The sequence below is a fragment of the Oncorhynchus clarkii genome, chromosome 13 (genome assembly GCF_045791955.1).
Source record: "Oncorhynchus clarkii lewisi isolate Uvic-CL-2024 chromosome 13, UVic_Ocla_1.0, whole genome shotgun sequence".
Lineage (NCBI taxonomy): Eukaryota > Metazoa > Chordata > Actinopteri > Salmoniformes > Salmonidae > Oncorhynchus > Oncorhynchus clarkii.
This window is the reverse complement of record NC_092159.1, coordinates 8604365-8622704: the sequence shown is the minus strand read 5'-3', so window position 1 is coordinate 8622704 and position 18340 is coordinate 8604365. Positions and strand designations below refer to the sequence as shown.

The 18340-nt window shown below is 48.5% G+C and overlaps 1 protein-coding gene across 2 annotated transcripts in view; it reads left to right on the top strand.

Annotated features, from left to right (window-relative positions):
- The window catches only part of LOC139423699 (ethanolamine-phosphate cytidylyltransferase-like), a 35067-nt gene that overhangs the window by 2745 nt on the left and 13982 nt on the right, over positions 1 to 18340 (top strand). Inside the window, exons 2-12 of one of the 2 annotated variants that reach the window (XM_071175306.1) lie at positions 1657 to 1745; positions 4633 to 4681; positions 4851 to 4963; positions 6141 to 6292; positions 6557 to 6598; positions 8139 to 8277; positions 8642 to 8724; positions 13798 to 13875; positions 14598 to 14663; positions 15509 to 15574; positions 15707 to 15795. In XM_071175306.1, the coding sequence (XP_071031407.1) occupies positions 1657 to 1745; positions 4633 to 4681; positions 4851 to 4963; positions 6141 to 6292; positions 6557 to 6598; positions 8139 to 8277; positions 8642 to 8724; positions 13798 to 13875; positions 14598 to 14663; positions 15509 to 15574; positions 15707 to 15795 (966 nt within the window). The remainder of the gene's footprint in view (positions 1 to 1656; positions 1746 to 4632; positions 4682 to 4850; positions 4964 to 6140; positions 6293 to 6556; positions 6599 to 8138; positions 8278 to 8641; positions 8725 to 13797; positions 13876 to 14597; positions 14664 to 15508; positions 15575 to 15706; positions 15796 to 18340) is intronic. The other variant, XM_071175308.1, reaches the window with a different exon arrangement.

Sequence of the window (18340 nt, the reverse complement as noted above, 5' to 3'; positions counted from 1 at the left end):
CCAAGGGCACCTCTTTTGATCAGAGCCCTATAGTGCACTTACTGTAATAGTAAATAGCCTTTTATGGGGTAGTGTCCCAAACGGAACCCTATTCCCTTTATAGGGCACTACTTTTGCCCAGGGCCCATAAGGCTCTGGTTCAGTGTAGTGCATCATGTAGGGTACAGAGTACCATTTGGGTCGCTGACGTGGTCTTGCTGAGTTTACTTGAGGCGAGAGCCGACTGACTCCCACCTCCCCGTTCTCACCTTGTGACTGGTGGTGGCATAGCTATAAACACTGCTCTCACACAGACACAGATACTCTGCCCTTGTGGTACCCAGACAGAAAGCTAGTTTGTGATAGCTTGTTTTGACATGGCAGTCCAGAATAGTGGGTATAAATAACTAACCAACCGTCTCTCTGTGTACATAGTGATTGAGTATTAATAGCTAACCAACATAGTGAACATGTCGTACAGTGACAGATACAGCATGGGGGTGGCAGAGGGGTCTTGTTGGGGTCTTTTAGGGGGTAGCAGGGGGGTCTTGTTGGGGTCTTTTAGGGGGTAGCAGGGGGGTCTTTTAGGGGGTAGCAGGGGGGTCTTTTAGGGTGTAGCAGGTTAGTTAATTAATACTTAATCACTATGTAGACAGACAGACGGTTGGTTAGTTATTTATACCCACTATTCTGGACTGCCATGTCAAAACAAGCTATCACAAACTAGCTTTCTGTCTGGGTACCACGAGGGCAGAGTATCTGTGTCTGTGTGAGAGCAGTGTTTATAGCAGGGGGGTCTTTTAGGGTGTAGCAGAGGGGTCTTTTAGGGTGTAGCAGAGGGGTCTTTTAGGGGGTAGCAGGGGTATTTTAGGGTGTAGCAGAGGGGTCTTTTAGGGGAGCAGGGAGAGGGAAAGAAAGTGGGAGAGAGCGAGAGATGAGTGATAGAGTACATCAAAATAAAACAGAAGCACTCAGTGTAATTTGTTACAGCGGACTATGTCCCAAATGGCACCCCATTTCCTACAGCCTACAGAGTGCACTCGGAATGATTTCTTTACATAGTGGAATGAATTAGAGGGAGTGGCTGTTTGGCCAAAACCCAGCAAGTTATGTGGATAGGACAGACCTATCAGAGGCAGGCTCTCTGTACTATAGTGGCAGTGTAAAGGAGAGTTGTTGGGAGTCCCCAGTTGATCTGCCTGTCTCCTGGTCTTAGCCTGGGATACTGTCATCTTGGTTGCACCTCAGGGATAATTCCCATGGTAATCCTGGTGTTAATTACAGAGAGGAATCAGTACTTACACACACATTACAGAGAGAGGATGACACACATACTGCCAGATCCACACATTGTACTTTCCTCGGGCTGAATCCTAACTTGAGAAATGTAACCTGTTGTGTTTAGTGTAAATCCTACCATGACTGGTAATCATGTGACGGTAGGACAGGAGGACGGAGCAGGCTGTAGGGTTGTGTGGGGTGATCTGGCTGGCTGGCTGGCAGGCACCTACCTACCTACTTACCTACCTACCGACCTACCACTGGATACAGATGCCAACTATCAAGTATAGAGCAGCTACTCATTAAAACACTAGCCCCTCCCTTAGACCAGCTCAGTTATACACACACTGTCTGTCCCACGTTAATGACATCATGCTCCCTCTCCCTGTCCTGTAGTTATGACATGGTGCACTACGGCCACTCCAACCAGCTGAGACAGGCTAAGGCCATGGGAGATTACCTCATCGTTGGAGTACATACAGATGGTGAACACACACACACACACACACACACACACACACACAGACACACACACGGAGACACGCATATTAATCATAAGTATCTCATTCTCTGTTTCTTCACTTGTCTCTCTGTTCCCCTCCACTACTCTACAGTAATATACAGTCACTTCCCTTCTCTCCCTCCCTCCACTACAGTAATATACAGTCACTTCCCTTCTCTCCCTCCCTCCACTACACTACAGTAATATACAGTCATTTCCCTTCTCTCCCTCCCTCCACTACACTACAGTAATATACAGTCACTTCCCTTCTCTCCCTCCCTCCACTACACTACAGTAATATACAGTCACTTCCCTTCTCTCCCTCCCTCCACTACAGTAATATACAGTAATTTCCCTTCTCTCCCTCCCTCCACTACAGTACAGTAATATACAGTCACTTCCCTTCTCTCCCTCCCTCCACTACACTACAGTAATATACAGTCACTTCCCTTCTCTCCCTCCCTCCACTACAGTAATATACAGTCACTTCCCTTCTCTCCCTCCCTCCACTACACTACAGTAATATACAGTCACTTCCCTTCTCTCCCTCCCTCCACTACACTACAGTAATATACAGTCACTTCTCTTCTCTCCCTCCCTCCCTCCCTCCACTACACTACAGTAATATACAGTCACTTCCCTCCCTCCCTCCACTACAGTAATATACAGTCACTTCCCTTCTCTCCCTCCCTCCACTACACTACAGTAATATACAGTCACTTCCCTTCTCTCCCTCCCTCCACTACACTACAGTAATATACAGTCATTTCCCTTCTCTCCCTCCCTCCACTACACCACAGTAATATACAGTCACTTCCCTTCTCTCCCTCCACTACACTACAGTAATATACAGTCACTTCCCTTCTCTCCCTCCCTCCACTACAGTAATATACAGTCACTTCCCTTCTCTCCCTCCCTCCACTACAGTAATATACAGTCACTTCCCTTCTCTCCCTCCCTCCACTACACTACAGTAATATACAGTCACTTCCCTCCCTCCCTCCACTACAGTAATATACAGTCACTTCCCTTCTCTCCCTCCCTCCACTACACTACAGTAATATACAGTCACTTCCCTTCTCTCCCTCCCTCCACTACAGTAATATACAGTCACTTCCCTTCTCTCCCTCCCTCCCTCCACTACAGTAATATACAGTCACTTCCCTTCTCTCCCTCCCTCCACTACACTACAGTAATATACAGTCACTCCCTCCCTCCACTACACTACAGTAATATACAGTCACTTCCCTTCTCTCCCTCCCTCCACTACACTACAGTAATATACAGTCACTTCCCTTCTCTCCCTCCCTCCACTACACTACAGTAATATACAGTCACTTCTCTTCTCTCCCTCCCTCCACTACACTACAGTAATATACAGTCACTTCCCTTCTCTCCCTCCCTCCCTCCACTACAGTACAGTAATATACAGTCACTTCCCTTCTCTCCCTCCCTCCACTACACTACAGTAATATACAGTCACTTCCCTTCTCTCCCTCCCTCCACTACACTACAGTAATATACAGTCACTTCCCTTCTCTCCCTCCCTCCCTCCACTACACTACAGTAATATACAGTCACTTCCCTTCTCTCCCTCCCTCCCTCCCTCCACTACACTACAGTAATATACAGTCACTTCCCTTCTCTCCCTCCCTCCCTCCACTACACTACAGTAATATACAGTCACTTCTCTTCTCTCCCTCCCTCCACTACACTACAGTAATATACAGTCACTTCCCTTCTCTCCCTCCCTCCCTCCACTACACTACAGTAATATACAGTCACTTCCCTTCTCTCCCTCCCTCCACTACACTACAGTAATATACAGTCACTTCCCTTCTCTCCCTCCCTCCACTACAGTAATATACAGTCATTTCCCTTCTCTCCCTCCCTCCACTACACTACAGTAATATACAGTCACTTCCCTTCTCTCCCTCCCTCCACTACACTACAGTAATATACAGTCACTTCCCTTCTCTCCCTCCCTCCACTACACTACAGTAATATACAGTCATTTCCCTTCTCTCCCTCCCTCCACTACACTAATATACAGTCACTTCCCTTCTCTCCCTCCCTCCACTACTCTACAGTAATATACAGTCACTTCCCTTCTCTCCCTCCCTCCACTACACTACAGTAATATACAGTCATTTCCCTTCTCTCCCTCCCTCCACTACACTAATATACAGTCACTTCCCTTCTCTCCCTCCCTCCACTACACTACAGTAATATACAGTCACTTCCCTTCTCTCCCTCCCTCCACTACACTACAGTAATATACAGTCACTTCCCTTCTCTCCCTCCCTCCACTACACTACAGTAATATACAGTCACTTCCCTTTTCTCCCTCCCTCCACTACACTACAGTAATATACAGTCACTTCCCTTCTCTCCCTCCACTACACTACAGTAATATACAGTCACTTCCCTTCTCTCCCTCCCTCCACTACACTACAGTAATATACAGTCACTTCCCTTCTCTCCCTCCCTCCACTACACTACACTAATATACAGTCACTTCCCTTCTCTCCCTCCCTCCACTACACTACAGTAATATACAGTAATTTCCCTTCTCTCCCTCCCTCTACTACACTACACTAATATACAGTCACTTCCCTTCTCTCCCTCCCTCCACTACACTACAGTAATATACAGTAATTTCCCTTCTCTCCCTCCCTCCACTACACCACACTAATATACAGTCACTTCCCTTCTCTCCCTCCCTCCACTACACTACAGTAATATACAGTAATTTCCCTTCTCTCCCTCCCTCCACTACACTACAGTAATATACAGTAATTTCCCTTCTCTCCCTCCCTCCACTACACTACACTAATATACAGTAATTTCCCTTCTCTCCCTCCCTCCAGAAGAGATCTCGAAGCACAAGGGTCCTCCTGTCTTCACCCAGGCAGAGAGGTAAGAAAATCACTGCATTTCATTTTCATGTAAATGGGCAATAAAGTTGTGTTATGTAAATGGACAATAAAGTTTTGGTATGTAAATGCACAATAAAGTTTTGGTATGTAAATGCACAATAAAGTTTTGGTATGTAAATGGGCAATAAAGTTGTGGTATGGTGTTGTAGGTATAAGATGGTGCGGGCTATCAAGTGGGTGGATGAGATCGTAGAGGGTGCTCCCTATGTCACCACACTGGACACACTGGACAAATACAACAGTGACTTCTGCGTCCACGGAGGTAAGGGGAGGGCGCGGGAGGTAAGGGGAGGGCGCGGGAGGTAAGGGGAGGGAGCGGGAGGTAAGGGGAGGGAGCGGGAGGTAAGGGGAGGGAGCGGGAGGGGAGGAAGCGGAAGGTAAGGGGAGGGAGCGGGAGGGGAGGAAGCGGAAGGTAAGGGGAGGGAGCGGGAGGTAAGGGGAGGGAGGTAAGGGGAGGGAGCGGGAGGTAAGGGGAGGGAGCGGGAGGGGAGGAAGCGGGAGGTAAGGGGAGGGAGCGGGAGGTAAGGGGAGGGAGCGGGAGGGGAGGAAGCGGAAGGTAAGGGGAGGAAGCGGAAGGTAAGAGAAGGGAGCGGGAGGGGAGGGAGCGGAAGGTAAGGGGAGGGAGCGGGAGGTAAGGGGAGGGAGCGGGGGGGAGGTAAGGGGAGGGAGCGGAAGGTAAGGGGAGGGAGCGGGAGGGGAGGAAGCGGAAGGTAAGGGGAGGGAGCGGGAGGTAAGGGGAGGGAGCGGGGGGGAGGTAAGGGGAGGGAGCGGAAGGTAAGGGGAGGGAGCGGGAGGGGAGGAAGCGGAAGGTAAGGGGAGGTAAGGGGAGGGAGCGGGGGGGAGGTAAGGGGAGGGAGCGGAAGGTAAGGGGAGGGAGCGGGGGGGAGGTAAGGGGAGGGAGCGGAAGGTAAGGGGAGGGAGCGGGAGGGGAGGAAGCGGAAGGTAAGGGGAGGGAGCGGGGGGGGAGGTAGGGGAGGGAGCGGGAGGGAGCGGGAGGTAAGGGGAGTGAGGTAAGGGGAGTGAGGGGAGGGAGGTAAGGTGAGGGCGCAGGAGGTAAGGGGAGGGAGGTAAGGGGAGTGAGCAAGAGGTAAGGGGAGGGAGGTAAGGGGAGGGTGCGGGAGGGCACGGGAGGTAAGGGGAGGGGGGAGCGGGAGGTAAGGGGAGGGTGCGGGAGGGCACGGGAGGTAAGGGGAGGGGGGAGCGGGAGGTAAGGGGAGTGGGACGTAGGGGGAGGGGGGGCCCTGACAGATCGATTTGTTACTTTTTTAAAGGAGTACAGGGACTCATCCTCCTTCCATATTTCTGTGTTTATTTAGACAGTTGAGAATGTACATTCCAGGCTGCAGTGTTAGAGTGGCAGAACAGTGTCAGAGGTGGGATTCTATCATGTTGGGCTGATGTCAGAAAACGAACTCCAACGTTGTCCTTGTGTACCTTAGATGACATCACTCTGACGGTGGACGGTAAGGACACGTATGCGGAGGTGAAGAGAGAGGGCCGGTACCGGGAGTGTAGACGCACCCAGGGGGTCTCCACCACAGACCTGGTGGGCCGCATGCTGCTCATGACTAAAACCCACCACAGTAACATTGTGAGTACCACACACAGAGCGCACACTGACCCTACAGTACCGTAGTGTGTGTGCTTACAGCAGGGGAGGCTGGTGAGGGGAGGACGGTTCATACTAAAGGTTGGAACGGAGGGAAGGGTATTAAACGCATTCCATTCATTCTGCTCCAGCCCATCCTCCCCAATTAAGGTGTCACCAACCTCCTGTGGCTTACACTGTTGTAATCGTAGAAATCACACAGGACTGACCTCAAGCAAACCTCTCTCTTCCTCTGTCGGTTTACAGGACAACTCAGACTACCAACAGCACACGGACAACTTTGGGAAGGTAAATATTACTATTCAAATATATTCTGGAGAGGAAGTGGAGATGACAACACTCTGTTGTTGTGGATTATTCTGAACACAAGGGGGCGCAATTCCCCTGCTCAGGACAACCATGGTGTGCTGTACATCTCACTGAAAATAGTACTGTAGTGTATTCAGATGGAATGGTCAGAAAGTTAAGTCCGATTTTTATTTTTTATTTTTTAACAAAACGTCTCTTTGGAACATTCACGTGAGCCTGCTTTCTGAGGAGTTACTTCCTCAGGCTTTCCAACTACTATGAGATGGCTGGGTCTCTGAGGTGTTACTACCTCAGGCTTTCCAACTACTATGAGATGGCTGGGTCTCTGAGGAGTTACTTCCTCAGGCTTTCCAACTACTATGAGATGGCTGGGTTTCTGAGGTGTTACTTCCTCAGGCTTTCCAACTACTATGAGATGGCTGGGTTTCTGAGGAGTTACTACCTCAGGCTTTCCAACTACTATGAGATGGCTGGGTCTCTGAGGAGTTACTTCCTCAGGCTTTCCAACTACTATGAGATGGCTGGGTTTCTGAGGTGTTACTTCCTCAGGCTTTCCAACTACTATGAGATGGCTGGGTCTCTGAGGTGTTACTACCTCAGGCTTTCCAACTACTATGAGATGGCTGGGTTTCTGAGGAGTTACTACCTCAGGCTTTCCAACTACTATGAGATGGCTGGGTTTCTGAGGAGTTACTTCCTCAGGCTTTCGTACTACTATGAGATGGCTGGGTTTCTGAGGTGTTACTACCTCAGGCTTTCCAACTACTATGAGATGGCTGGGTTTCTGAGGTGTTACTACCTCAGGCTTTCCAACTACTATGAGATGGCTGGGTTTCTGAGGAGTTACTTCCTCAGGCTTTCCAACTACTATGAGATGGCTGGGTTTCTGAGGTGTTACTACCTCAGGCTTTCCAACTACTATGAGATGGCTGGGTTTCTGAGGAGTTACTACCTCAGGCTTTCCAACTACTATGAGATGGCTGGGTTTCTGAGGTTAGGGTTTAGAACGGCCCTTCCCCTCTCTCCTCCCCTCTCTCCTACCCTCCATGTTCTCCCCTCTCTCCTACCCTCCATGTTCTCCCCTCTCTCCTCCCCTCTCTCCTCCCCTCTCTCCTCCCCTCCCTCCTCCCCCTCCATGTTCTCCCCTCTCTCCTCCCCTCCCTCCTCCCCTCCATGTTCTCCCCTCTCTCCTCCCCTCTCTCCTCCCCTCTCTCCTCCCTCTCTCCTCCCCTCCCTCCTCCCCTCTCTCCTCCCCTCTCTCCTCCCCTCCATGTTCTCCCCAGGGCCCTAAGGGCCACAGTCTATGGACAGGAGTTGGGATAGGTTTATATTAGGTTTGTGTTAGGTTTAGATTAGGGTTAGAGGTTATGACTATAATAGTTATGTTCTCCCCTCTCTCCTCCCCTCTCTCCTACCCTCCATGTTCTCCCCTCTCTCCTCCCCTCCCTCCTCCCCTCTCTCCTCCCCTCCCTCCTCCCCTCTCTCCTCCCCTCCCTCCTCCCCTCCATGTTCTCCCCAGGGTCCTAAGGGCCACAGTCCATGGACAGGAGTGTCCCAGTTCCTCCAGACTTCCCAGAAGATCATCCAGTTTGCCTCAGGACAGGAGGCCCAACCTGGGGACACCATCATCTACGTAGCCGGGGCCTTCGACCTCTTCCGTATCCTTATGTACCGCTGTGTCTGTGAGAGAGACAGACACATGGTGGTTGTGTGTCTGTGAGAGACAGACACATGGTGGTTGTGTGTCTGTGAGAGAGACAGACAAAGGGTGGTTGTGTGTCTGTGAGAGAGACAGACAAAGGGTGGTTGTGTGTCTGTGAGAGAGACCAAGGGTGGTTGTGTGTCTGTGAGAGAGGCCGAGACAAAGGGTGGTTGTGTGTCTGTGAGAGAGACCAAGGGTGGTTGTGTGTCTGTGAGAGAGACAGACAAATGGTGGTTGTGTGTCTGTGAGAGAGACAACGGGTGGTTGTCTCTCTCTCACTCTCTGTGTGTGTTATTACCTTGACCACTCCTCCCCGTCAGACATTGGTCATGTTGACTTCCTGGAGACGGTCTACAAACAGGCTGAGAGGCCTTACGTCATCGTGGGACTGCACTTTGACCAGGTATGTACACACACACAAACAAACACACGTTCAGAAAACGCTGACCCCATCAGATTCAGTCAACATTTGCACTGAGCTAAAGGGTAGAGTTGCCGCTTTCAAGATGCGAACTCTAACCCGGAAACTTATAAGAAATCTTGCTATGCCCTCCGACGAACCATCAAACAGGCCAAGCGCCAATACAGGGCTAAGATTGAATCGTACCACACCGGCTCTGACGCTCGTCTTATGTGGCAGGGCTTGCAAACTATTACAGACTAGAAAGGGAAGCACAGCCGAGCTGCCCAGTGACACGAGCCTACCAGACGAGCTAAATCACTTCTACGCTCGCTTCGAGGCAAGCAATACTGAGGCATGCATGAAAGCATCAGCTGTTCCGGACGACTGTGTGATTACGCTCTCCATAGCCGACGTGAGTAAGACCTTTAAACAATTCAACATTCACAAAGGCGCCGGGCCAGACTGATTATGTGCTCCGGGCATGTGCCGACCAACTGGCAGGTGTCTTCACTGACATTTTAAAACATGTCCCTGATTGAGTCTGTAATAGCAGTTTCAAGCAGACCACCATAGCCCCTGTGCCAAAGAACACTAAGGCAACCTGCCTAAATGACTACAGACCTGTATCACTCACCTCCATAGCCATGAGGTGCTTTGAAAGGCTGGTAAATGGCTCACATCAACACCATTATCCCAGAAACCCTAGACCCACTCCAATTTGCATACCACCAAAACAGATCCACAGATCTCCACACTGCCCTTTCCCACCTGGACAAAAGGAACAGCTACGTGAGAATGCTGTTCATTGACTACAGCTCAGCGTTCAACACCATAATGCCCTCAAAGCTCATCACTAAGCTAAGGACCCTGGGACTAAACACCTCCCTCTGCAACTGGATCCTGGACTTCCAGACAGGTCGATCCCAGGTGCTGCTACCTACCCTCAACACAACTGCCACACTGATCCTCAACACTGGAGCCCCTCAAGGGTGCGTGCTCAGTCCCCTCCTGTACTCCCTGTTCACCCACTACTGCGTGGCCAGGTACGACTCCAACACCATCATTAAGTTTGCAGATGACACAACAGTGGTAGGCCTGATCACCAACAACGACGAGACAGCCTATAGGAAGGAGGTCAGAGACCTGGCCGGGTGGTGCCAGAATAACAACCTCTCCCTCAACGTGATCAAGACAAAGGAGATGATTGTGGACTACAGGAAAAGGAGGAACGAGCACACCCCCATTCTCATCGATGGGGCTGTAGTGGAGCGGGTTCCTTGGTGTCCAAGTTCCTTGGTGTCCAAGTTCCTTGGTGTCCACATCACCAACAAACGAACATGGTCGTAACACAGCAAGACAGTCGTGAAGAGGGTACAACAAAATCTTTTCCCCCTCCGCAAACTGAAAAGATTTGGCATGGGTCCTCAGATCCTCAAAAGGTTCTACAGCTGCACCATTGAGAGCGTCGGACTATATACATTGTGTGTCCCCCCCCCCCCCCCCAACCCCTCTTTTACACTGCTGCTACTCTGTTTCAGCCCGACTAACCGGTGTCTGTATGTAGCCTCGCTACTGTATATAGCCTCTACTGTATATAGCCTCTCTACTGTGTGTAGCCTCTCTACTGTATATAGCCTCTCTACTGTATATAGCCTCTCTACTGTATATAGCCTCTCTACTGTATATAGCCTCCCTACTGTATATAACCTCTCTACTGTATATAGCCTCTCTACTGTATATAACCTCCCTACTGTATATAGCCTCTCTACTGTATATAGCCTCTCTACTGTATATAGCCTCTCTACTGTATATAGCCTCTCTACTGTATATAACCTCCCTACTGTATATAGCCTCTCTACTGTATATAGCCTCCCTACTGTATATAGCCTCTCTACTGTATATAGCCTCTCTACTGTATATAACTTCTCTACTGTATATAACTTCTCTACTGTATATAACCTCCCTACTGTATATAGCCTCTACTGTATATAGCCTCTCTACTGTATATAACCTCTCTACTGTATATAACTTCTCTACTGTATATAACCTCCCTACTGTATATAGCCTCTACTGTATATAGCCTCTACTGTATATAACCTCTCTACTGTATATAACCTCCCTACTGTATATAGCCTCTCTACTGTATATAGCCTCTCTACTGTATATAACCTCTCTACTGTATATAACCTCTCTACTGTATATAACTTCTCTACTGTATATAGCCTCTCTACTGTATATAGCCTCTCTACTGTATATAACCTCGCTACTGTATATAACTTCTCTACTGTATATAACCTCCCTACTGTATATAGCCTCTACTGTATATAGCCTCTACTGTATATAACCTCTCTACTGTATATAGCCTCTCTACTGTATATAACCTCTCTACTGTATATAACTTCTCTACTGTATATAACCTCCCTACTGTATATAGCCTCTACTGTATATAGCCTCTACTGTATATAACCTCTCTACTGTATATAACTTCTCTACTGTATATAGCCTCTCTACTGTATATAGCCTCTCTACTGTATATAACCTCTCTACTGTATATAACCTCCCTACTGTATATAACCTCTCTACTGTATATAACTTCTCTACTGTATATAGCCTCTCTACTGTATATAGCCTCTCTACTGTATATAACCTCCCTACTGTATATAGCCTCTACTGTATATAGCCTCTCTACTGTATATAACCTCTCTACTGTATATAACCTCCCTACTGTATATAGCCTCTCTACTGTATATAGCCTCTCTACTGTATATAACCTCCCTACTGTATATAACCTCCCTACTGTATATAACCTCTCTACTGTATATAACCTCCCTACTGTATATAACCTCCCTACTGTATATAACCTCCCTACTGTATATAACCTCTCTACTGTATATAACCTCCCTACTGTATATAACCTCTCTACTGTATATAGCCTCTCTACTGTATATAGCCTCTCTACTGTATATAGCCTCTCTACTGTATATAACCTCCCTACTGTATATAACCTCCCTACTGTATATAGCCTCTCTACTGTATATAACCTCCCTACTGTATATAACCTCCCTACTGTATATAACCTCTCTACTGTATATAGCCTCTCTACTGTATATAGCCTCTCTACTGTATATAGCCTCTCTACTGTATATAACCTCCCTACTGTATATAACCTCCCTACTGTATATAACCTCCCTACTGTATATAACCTCTCTACTGTATATAACCTCCCTATTGTATATAACCTCTCTACTGTATATAGCCTCTCTACTGTATATAGCCTCTCTACTGTATATAGCCTCTCTACTGTATATAACCTCCCTACTGTATATAACCTCCCTACTGTATATAGCCTCTCTACTGTATATAACCTCTCTACTGTATATAACCTCCCTACTGTATATAACCTCTCTACTGTATATAGCCTCTCTACTGTATATAGCCTCTCTACTGTATATAGCCTCTCTACTGTATATAACCTCCCTACTGTATATAACCTCCCTACTGTATATAGCCTCTCTACTGTATATAACCTCCCTACTGTATATAACCTCCCTACTGTATATAACCTCCCTACTGTATATAGCCTCTACTGTATATAGCCTCTCTACTGTTATTATTCACTGTCTTTTTACTGTGTGTTTATTTCCTTACCTATCTATTGTTCGCGTAATACCTACTATTTTTGCACTGTTGGTTAGGGGCCTGTAAGTAAACATTTCACCTGTTGTATTCGGCGCAGGTGACAAACTTTGATTCTGATGGGGTCAGCGTTTCAAATCAAATCAATGTGAATGTGGTTTTCTAACCCTGTAGACATGATGGGGGGGTGCTGACTGTGTGTCACTGTCCCGCTCTCTCTCACACACACAGGCCCGTGGTACGCGCAGACACACACACACACACACAGGCCCGTGGTACGCGCAGACACACACACAGGCCCGTGGTACGCACAGACACACACACAGGCCCGTGGTACGCGCAGACACACACACAGGCCCGTGGTACGCACAGACACACACACAGGCCCGTGGTACGCACAGACACACACAGGCCCGTGGTACGCGCAGACACACACACACACAGGCCCGTGGTGCGCGCAGACACACACACACACAGGCCCGTGGTACGCGCAGACACACACACACACAGGCCCGTGGTACGCGCAGACACACACACACAGGCCCGTGGTATGCGCAGACACACACACACACACACAGGCCCGTGGTATGCGCAGACACACACACACAGGCCCGTGGTACACGCAGACACACACACACACAGGCCCGTGGTACGCGCAGACACACACACACACAGGCCCGTGGTAAGCACAGACACACACACTGTTCCAGAGAAACATGTGGATCCAGTTGACTACATTACATGAAGGACTGACATGTCTAAAAGCTACAGAGGGCCTCGCTGCTCGTGTTCCCCAACTCCATTCCAATGAAACACGCTGCCATTGGTCGAGAGCCAGTATAAATACTCTGTCATTGGTCCTCGACTGTGGGGGTCGTCCTATTCCTTTCAGACGCTGTTCCAAGGTCGGTTGTGATGGAATGCTGAAGGATCAATCCTAGCAGGAGGAGACTTTGCTCAACTCGATCTTCATGGGGGGAAAAAAAGTCAGCGGGTTGTAACCAAAAACAGATTTAAAATATACGTTTAAAAAAGGGCCCGATCTTCACCTTCACCATTAGTGGGGATGACAAAACTGACCTAAGATCAGTGTCTAGAGGCAATATTAAACTACTTCTTTGTAACCTCCCATAGACTTAGATAGACAACAGTAGTGGCCAAAAGCATGGGCATTGAGGACTTTCACCATTTCGAAGTAGTCAACTGGGCTCACATTGTTTACCGACTCATATAAGTAGTAGAAGAAGACGATTGGAAATGGAAATGCCCTCGATGTCGCTGCCCATGCTTTCACAGACACCAAAATGGGACAAATACCCCTGTTTCACATTGCAATAAAGCCTCATGCCATTGGTCGAGAACTAGTCAAATATCCTGACATTGGTCGAAAGCTAGTAAATATCCTGTCATTGGTTGTTGTGTTTTTCTGTCAACCAGGAAGTGAATCGCTACAAAGGGAAGAACTACCCAATCATGAACATCCACGAGAGAACCCTGAGTGTCCTGGCCTGCAGGGTGAGAACATACACACATTAAACATACACACACACATACACACATTAAACAGACAGCGACGCCCACCGACACACAGGCGCCCACCAACACACACCCCGACACACACTCATAGACACACACCAACACACACACTCATAGACACACACACACCAACACCAACAGACACACACAGCTTCTTTGTAACCCCATGGGCCCAATAGTCACAGACAGTTAAAGCTGTCTGCTCTGCCTAGAGAGAAATGTTCTCCTTACACACACACACACACACACACACACACACACACACACACTGAAGGATGGTAGGCTCTCTCCTCCATTCAGCTCTTACCAGACCAGCTACAGAAGAATGATCCTCTGTCCTCCCGGTGTGTGTGTTCACATCAAACCGTCTGCTTGTGTATCTTACATGTGTGTTGACGTGTGTTGAGAATGTGTTTTATGAAATCGTTATCCGAATCCTAACCGGCACTCGATTACTCCTACCACACAAAGGGTATCTATACACACACACACACACACCACACACACACACACACACGCACCGGATTACGCAATTCTATTACCATTCAGAGTTAACACAAAGCCTGAAACTGTCTCCCTGTCCTGTGACAGAGCTATGACTCAATGACTTTTGATAGTCACCCTCGACCTAAATACAACCATTACACAACACTCACAACTCACTCATTTTTGTTGAATTATCTCTCCCTCTCCTCCTCCAGTATGTATCAGAGGTGGTGATTGGGGCTCCCTACGCTGTGGGTAAAGATCTGCTGGACCACTTCAAGGTGAGGCACACACATTGAAACAGTGATGTTGTTTGACTGGGAGAAGAGATGTCTTTCCTAACATGCATAGCCTCTCTTAGGGAGAAACAATGACCGTGTGTGTGTGTGTGTGTGTGTGTGTGTGTGTGTGTGTGTGTGTGTGTGTGTGTGTGTGTAAACTGACCTTTCTCCTGTGTGTATGGGACTGGGCATTGATCCAGACTGGGGTGCTGTAGTAATGTCAGGCTGTTACTGTATAGCAGACATACTACAGATGTCCCTCTCCCTCCCCCTCTCGCTCCCCCTCTCGCTCCCCCTCTCGCTCTCTCTCCCCTTCTCGCTCTCTCTCCCCTTCTCGCTCTCTCTCCCCCTCTCTCTCTCTCCCCCTCTCGCTCTCTCTCCCCCTCTCGCTCTCCCTCTCGCTCTCTCTCCCCCTCTCGCTCTCCCTCTCGCTCTCTCTCCCCCTCTCGCTCTCCCTCTCCCCCTCTCGCTCTCCCTCTCCCCCTCTCGCTCTCTCTCTCCCCCTCTCGCTCTCTCTCTCCCCCTCTCGCTCTCTCTCCCCCTCTCGCTCTCTCTCCCCCTCTCTCTCTCTCCCCCTCTCGCTCTCTCTCCCCCTCTCGCTCTCCCTCTCGCTCTCTCTCCCCCTCTCGCTCTCCCTCTCGCTCTCTCTCCCCCTCTCGCTCTCCCTCTCCCCCTCTCGCTCTCCCTCCCTCTCCTCACTTCCTGTTATACCATAGATATTATTGATCATATGTTAATTGACCATGTCACTTCCTGTTATACCATAGATATTTATGATAAATCATGTAGGTTATATAATTGATCCTATTGACTATATTCATGATCTATGATGTCACTTCTTGTAGGTGGACCTGGTGTGTCATGGGAAGACAGAGGTGTTTCCTGACAGGGACACTGCAGACCCTTATGCTGTGAGTACTGACTGTGTGTGTGTCTGTGTTTATGTGTGTTTGTCTGTTTTGCAGTATTCGTGTGTGTGTCTTTTTGTGTGATTGCATGTTATCGTGTGTGTGTGTGTGTGTGTGTGTGTGTGTGTGTCCCAGGAGCCTAAGAAGAGAGGTATCTTCCGTACAGTAGACAGTGGTAACGGTTTGACCACCGATGACATCGTACAGAGAATCATCAAGAACCGGTAAAGGCCTCTCTCTCTCACCCATCTATCACTGTCTACCATCTCTCTCTCTCTCACCCATCTATCACTGTCTACCATCTCTCTCTCTCTCACCCATCTATCACTGTCTACCATCTCTCTCTCTCTCACCCATCTATCACTGTCTACCATCTCTCTCTCTCTCTCACCCATCTATCACTGTCTACCATCTCTCTCTCTCTCTCACCCATCTATCACTGTCTACCATCTCTCTCTCTCTCTCACCCATCTATCACTGTCTACCATCTCTCTCTCTCTCTCACCCATCTATCACTGTCTACCATCTCTCTCTCTCTCACCCATCTATCACTGTCTACCATCTCTCTCTCTCTCACCCATCTATCACTGTCTACCATCTCTCTCTCTCTCACCCATCTATCACTGTCTACCATCTCTCTCTCTCTCTCACCCATCTATCACTGTCTACCATCTCTCTCTCTCTCTCACCCATCTATCACTGTCTACCATCTCTCTCTCTCTCTCACCCATCTATCACTGTCTACCATCTCTCTCTCTCTCACCCATCTATCACTGTCTACCATCTCTCTCTCTCTCTCACCCATCTATCACTGTCTACCATCTCTCTCTCTCTCACCCATCTATCACTGTCTACCATCTCTCTCTCTCTCTCACCCATCTATCACTGTCTACCATCTCTCTCTCTCTCTCACCCATCTATCACTGTCTACCATCTCTCTCTCTCTCACCCATCTATCACTGTCTACCATCTCTCTCTCTCACCCATCTATCACTGTCTACCATCTCTCTCTCTCACCCATCTATCACTGTCTACCATCTCTCTCTCTCTCTCACCCATCTATCACTGTCTACCATCTCTCTCTCTCTCACCCATCTATCACTGTCTACCATCTCTCTCTCTCTCACCCATCTATCACTGTCTACCATCTCTCTCTCTCTCACCCATCTATCACTGTCTACCATCTCTCTCTCTCTCTCACCCATCTATCACTGTCTACCATCTCTCTCTCTCTCTCTCACCCATCTATCACTGTCTACCATCTCTCTCTCTCTCTCTCACCCATCTATCACTGTCTACCATCTCTCTCTCTCTCTCACCCATCTATCACTGTCTACCATCTCTCTCTCTCTCTCACCCATCTATCACTGTCTACCATCTCTCTCTCTCTCTCACCCATCTATCACTGTCTACCATCTCTCTCTCTCTCACCCATCTATCACTGTCTACCATCTCTCTCTCTCTCACCCATCTATCACTGTCTACCATCTCTCTCTCTCTCTCACCCATCTATCACTGTCTACCATCTCTCTCTCTCTCTCACCCATCTATCACTGTCTACCATCTCTCTCTCTCTCTCACCCATCTATCACTGTCTACCATCTCTCTCTCTCTCTCACCCATCTATCACTGTCTACCATCTCTCTCTCTCTCTCACCCATCTATCACTGTCTACCATCTCTCTCTCTCTCACCCATCTATCACTGTCTACCATCTCTCTCTCTCTCACCCATCTATCACTGTCTACCATCTCTCTCTCTCTCTCACCCATCTATCACTGTCTACCATCTCTCTCTCTCTCACCCATCTATCACTGTCTACCATCTCTCTCTCTCTCACCCATCTATCACTGTCTACCATCTCTCTCTCTCTCACCCATCTATCACTGTCTACCATCTCTCTCTCTCTCTCCCATCTATCACTGTCTACCATCTCTCTCTCTCTCTCACCCATCTATCACTGTCTACCATCTCTCTCTCTCTCTCACCCATCTATCACTGTCTACCATCTCTCTCTCTCTCTCACCCATCTATCACTGTCTACCATCTCTCTCTCTCTCACCCATCTATCACTGTCTACCATCTCTCTCTCTCTCTCACCCATCTATCACTGTCTACCATCTCTCTCTCTCTCTCACCCATCTATCACTGTCTACCATCTCTCTCTCTCTCACCCATCTATCACTGTCTACCATCTCTCTCTCTCTCTCACCCATCTATCACTGTCTACCATCTCTCTCTCTCTCTCACCCATCTATCACTGTCTACCATCTCTCTCTCTCTCACCCATCTATCACTGTCTACCATCTCTCTCTCTCTCACCCATCTATCACTGTCTACCATCTCTCTCTCTCTCTCACCCATCTATCACTGTCTACCATCTCTCTCTCTCTCACCCATCTATCACTGTCTACCATCTCTCTCTCTCTCACCCATCTATCACTGTCTACCATCTCTCTCTCTCTCACCCATCTATCACTGTCTACCATCTCTCTCTCTCTCTCACCCATCTCTCTCTCTCTCTCACCCATCTATCACTGTCTACCATCTCTCTCTCTCTCACCCATCTATCACTGTCTACCATCCCTCTCTCTCTCACCCATCTATCACTGTCTACCATCTCTCTCTCTCTCTCTCTCACCCATCTATCACTGTCTACCATCTCTCTCTCTCTCACCCATCTATCACTGTCTACCATCTCTCTCTCTCTCTCACCCATCTATCACTGTCTACCATCTCTCTCTCTCTCTCACCCATCTATCACTGTCTA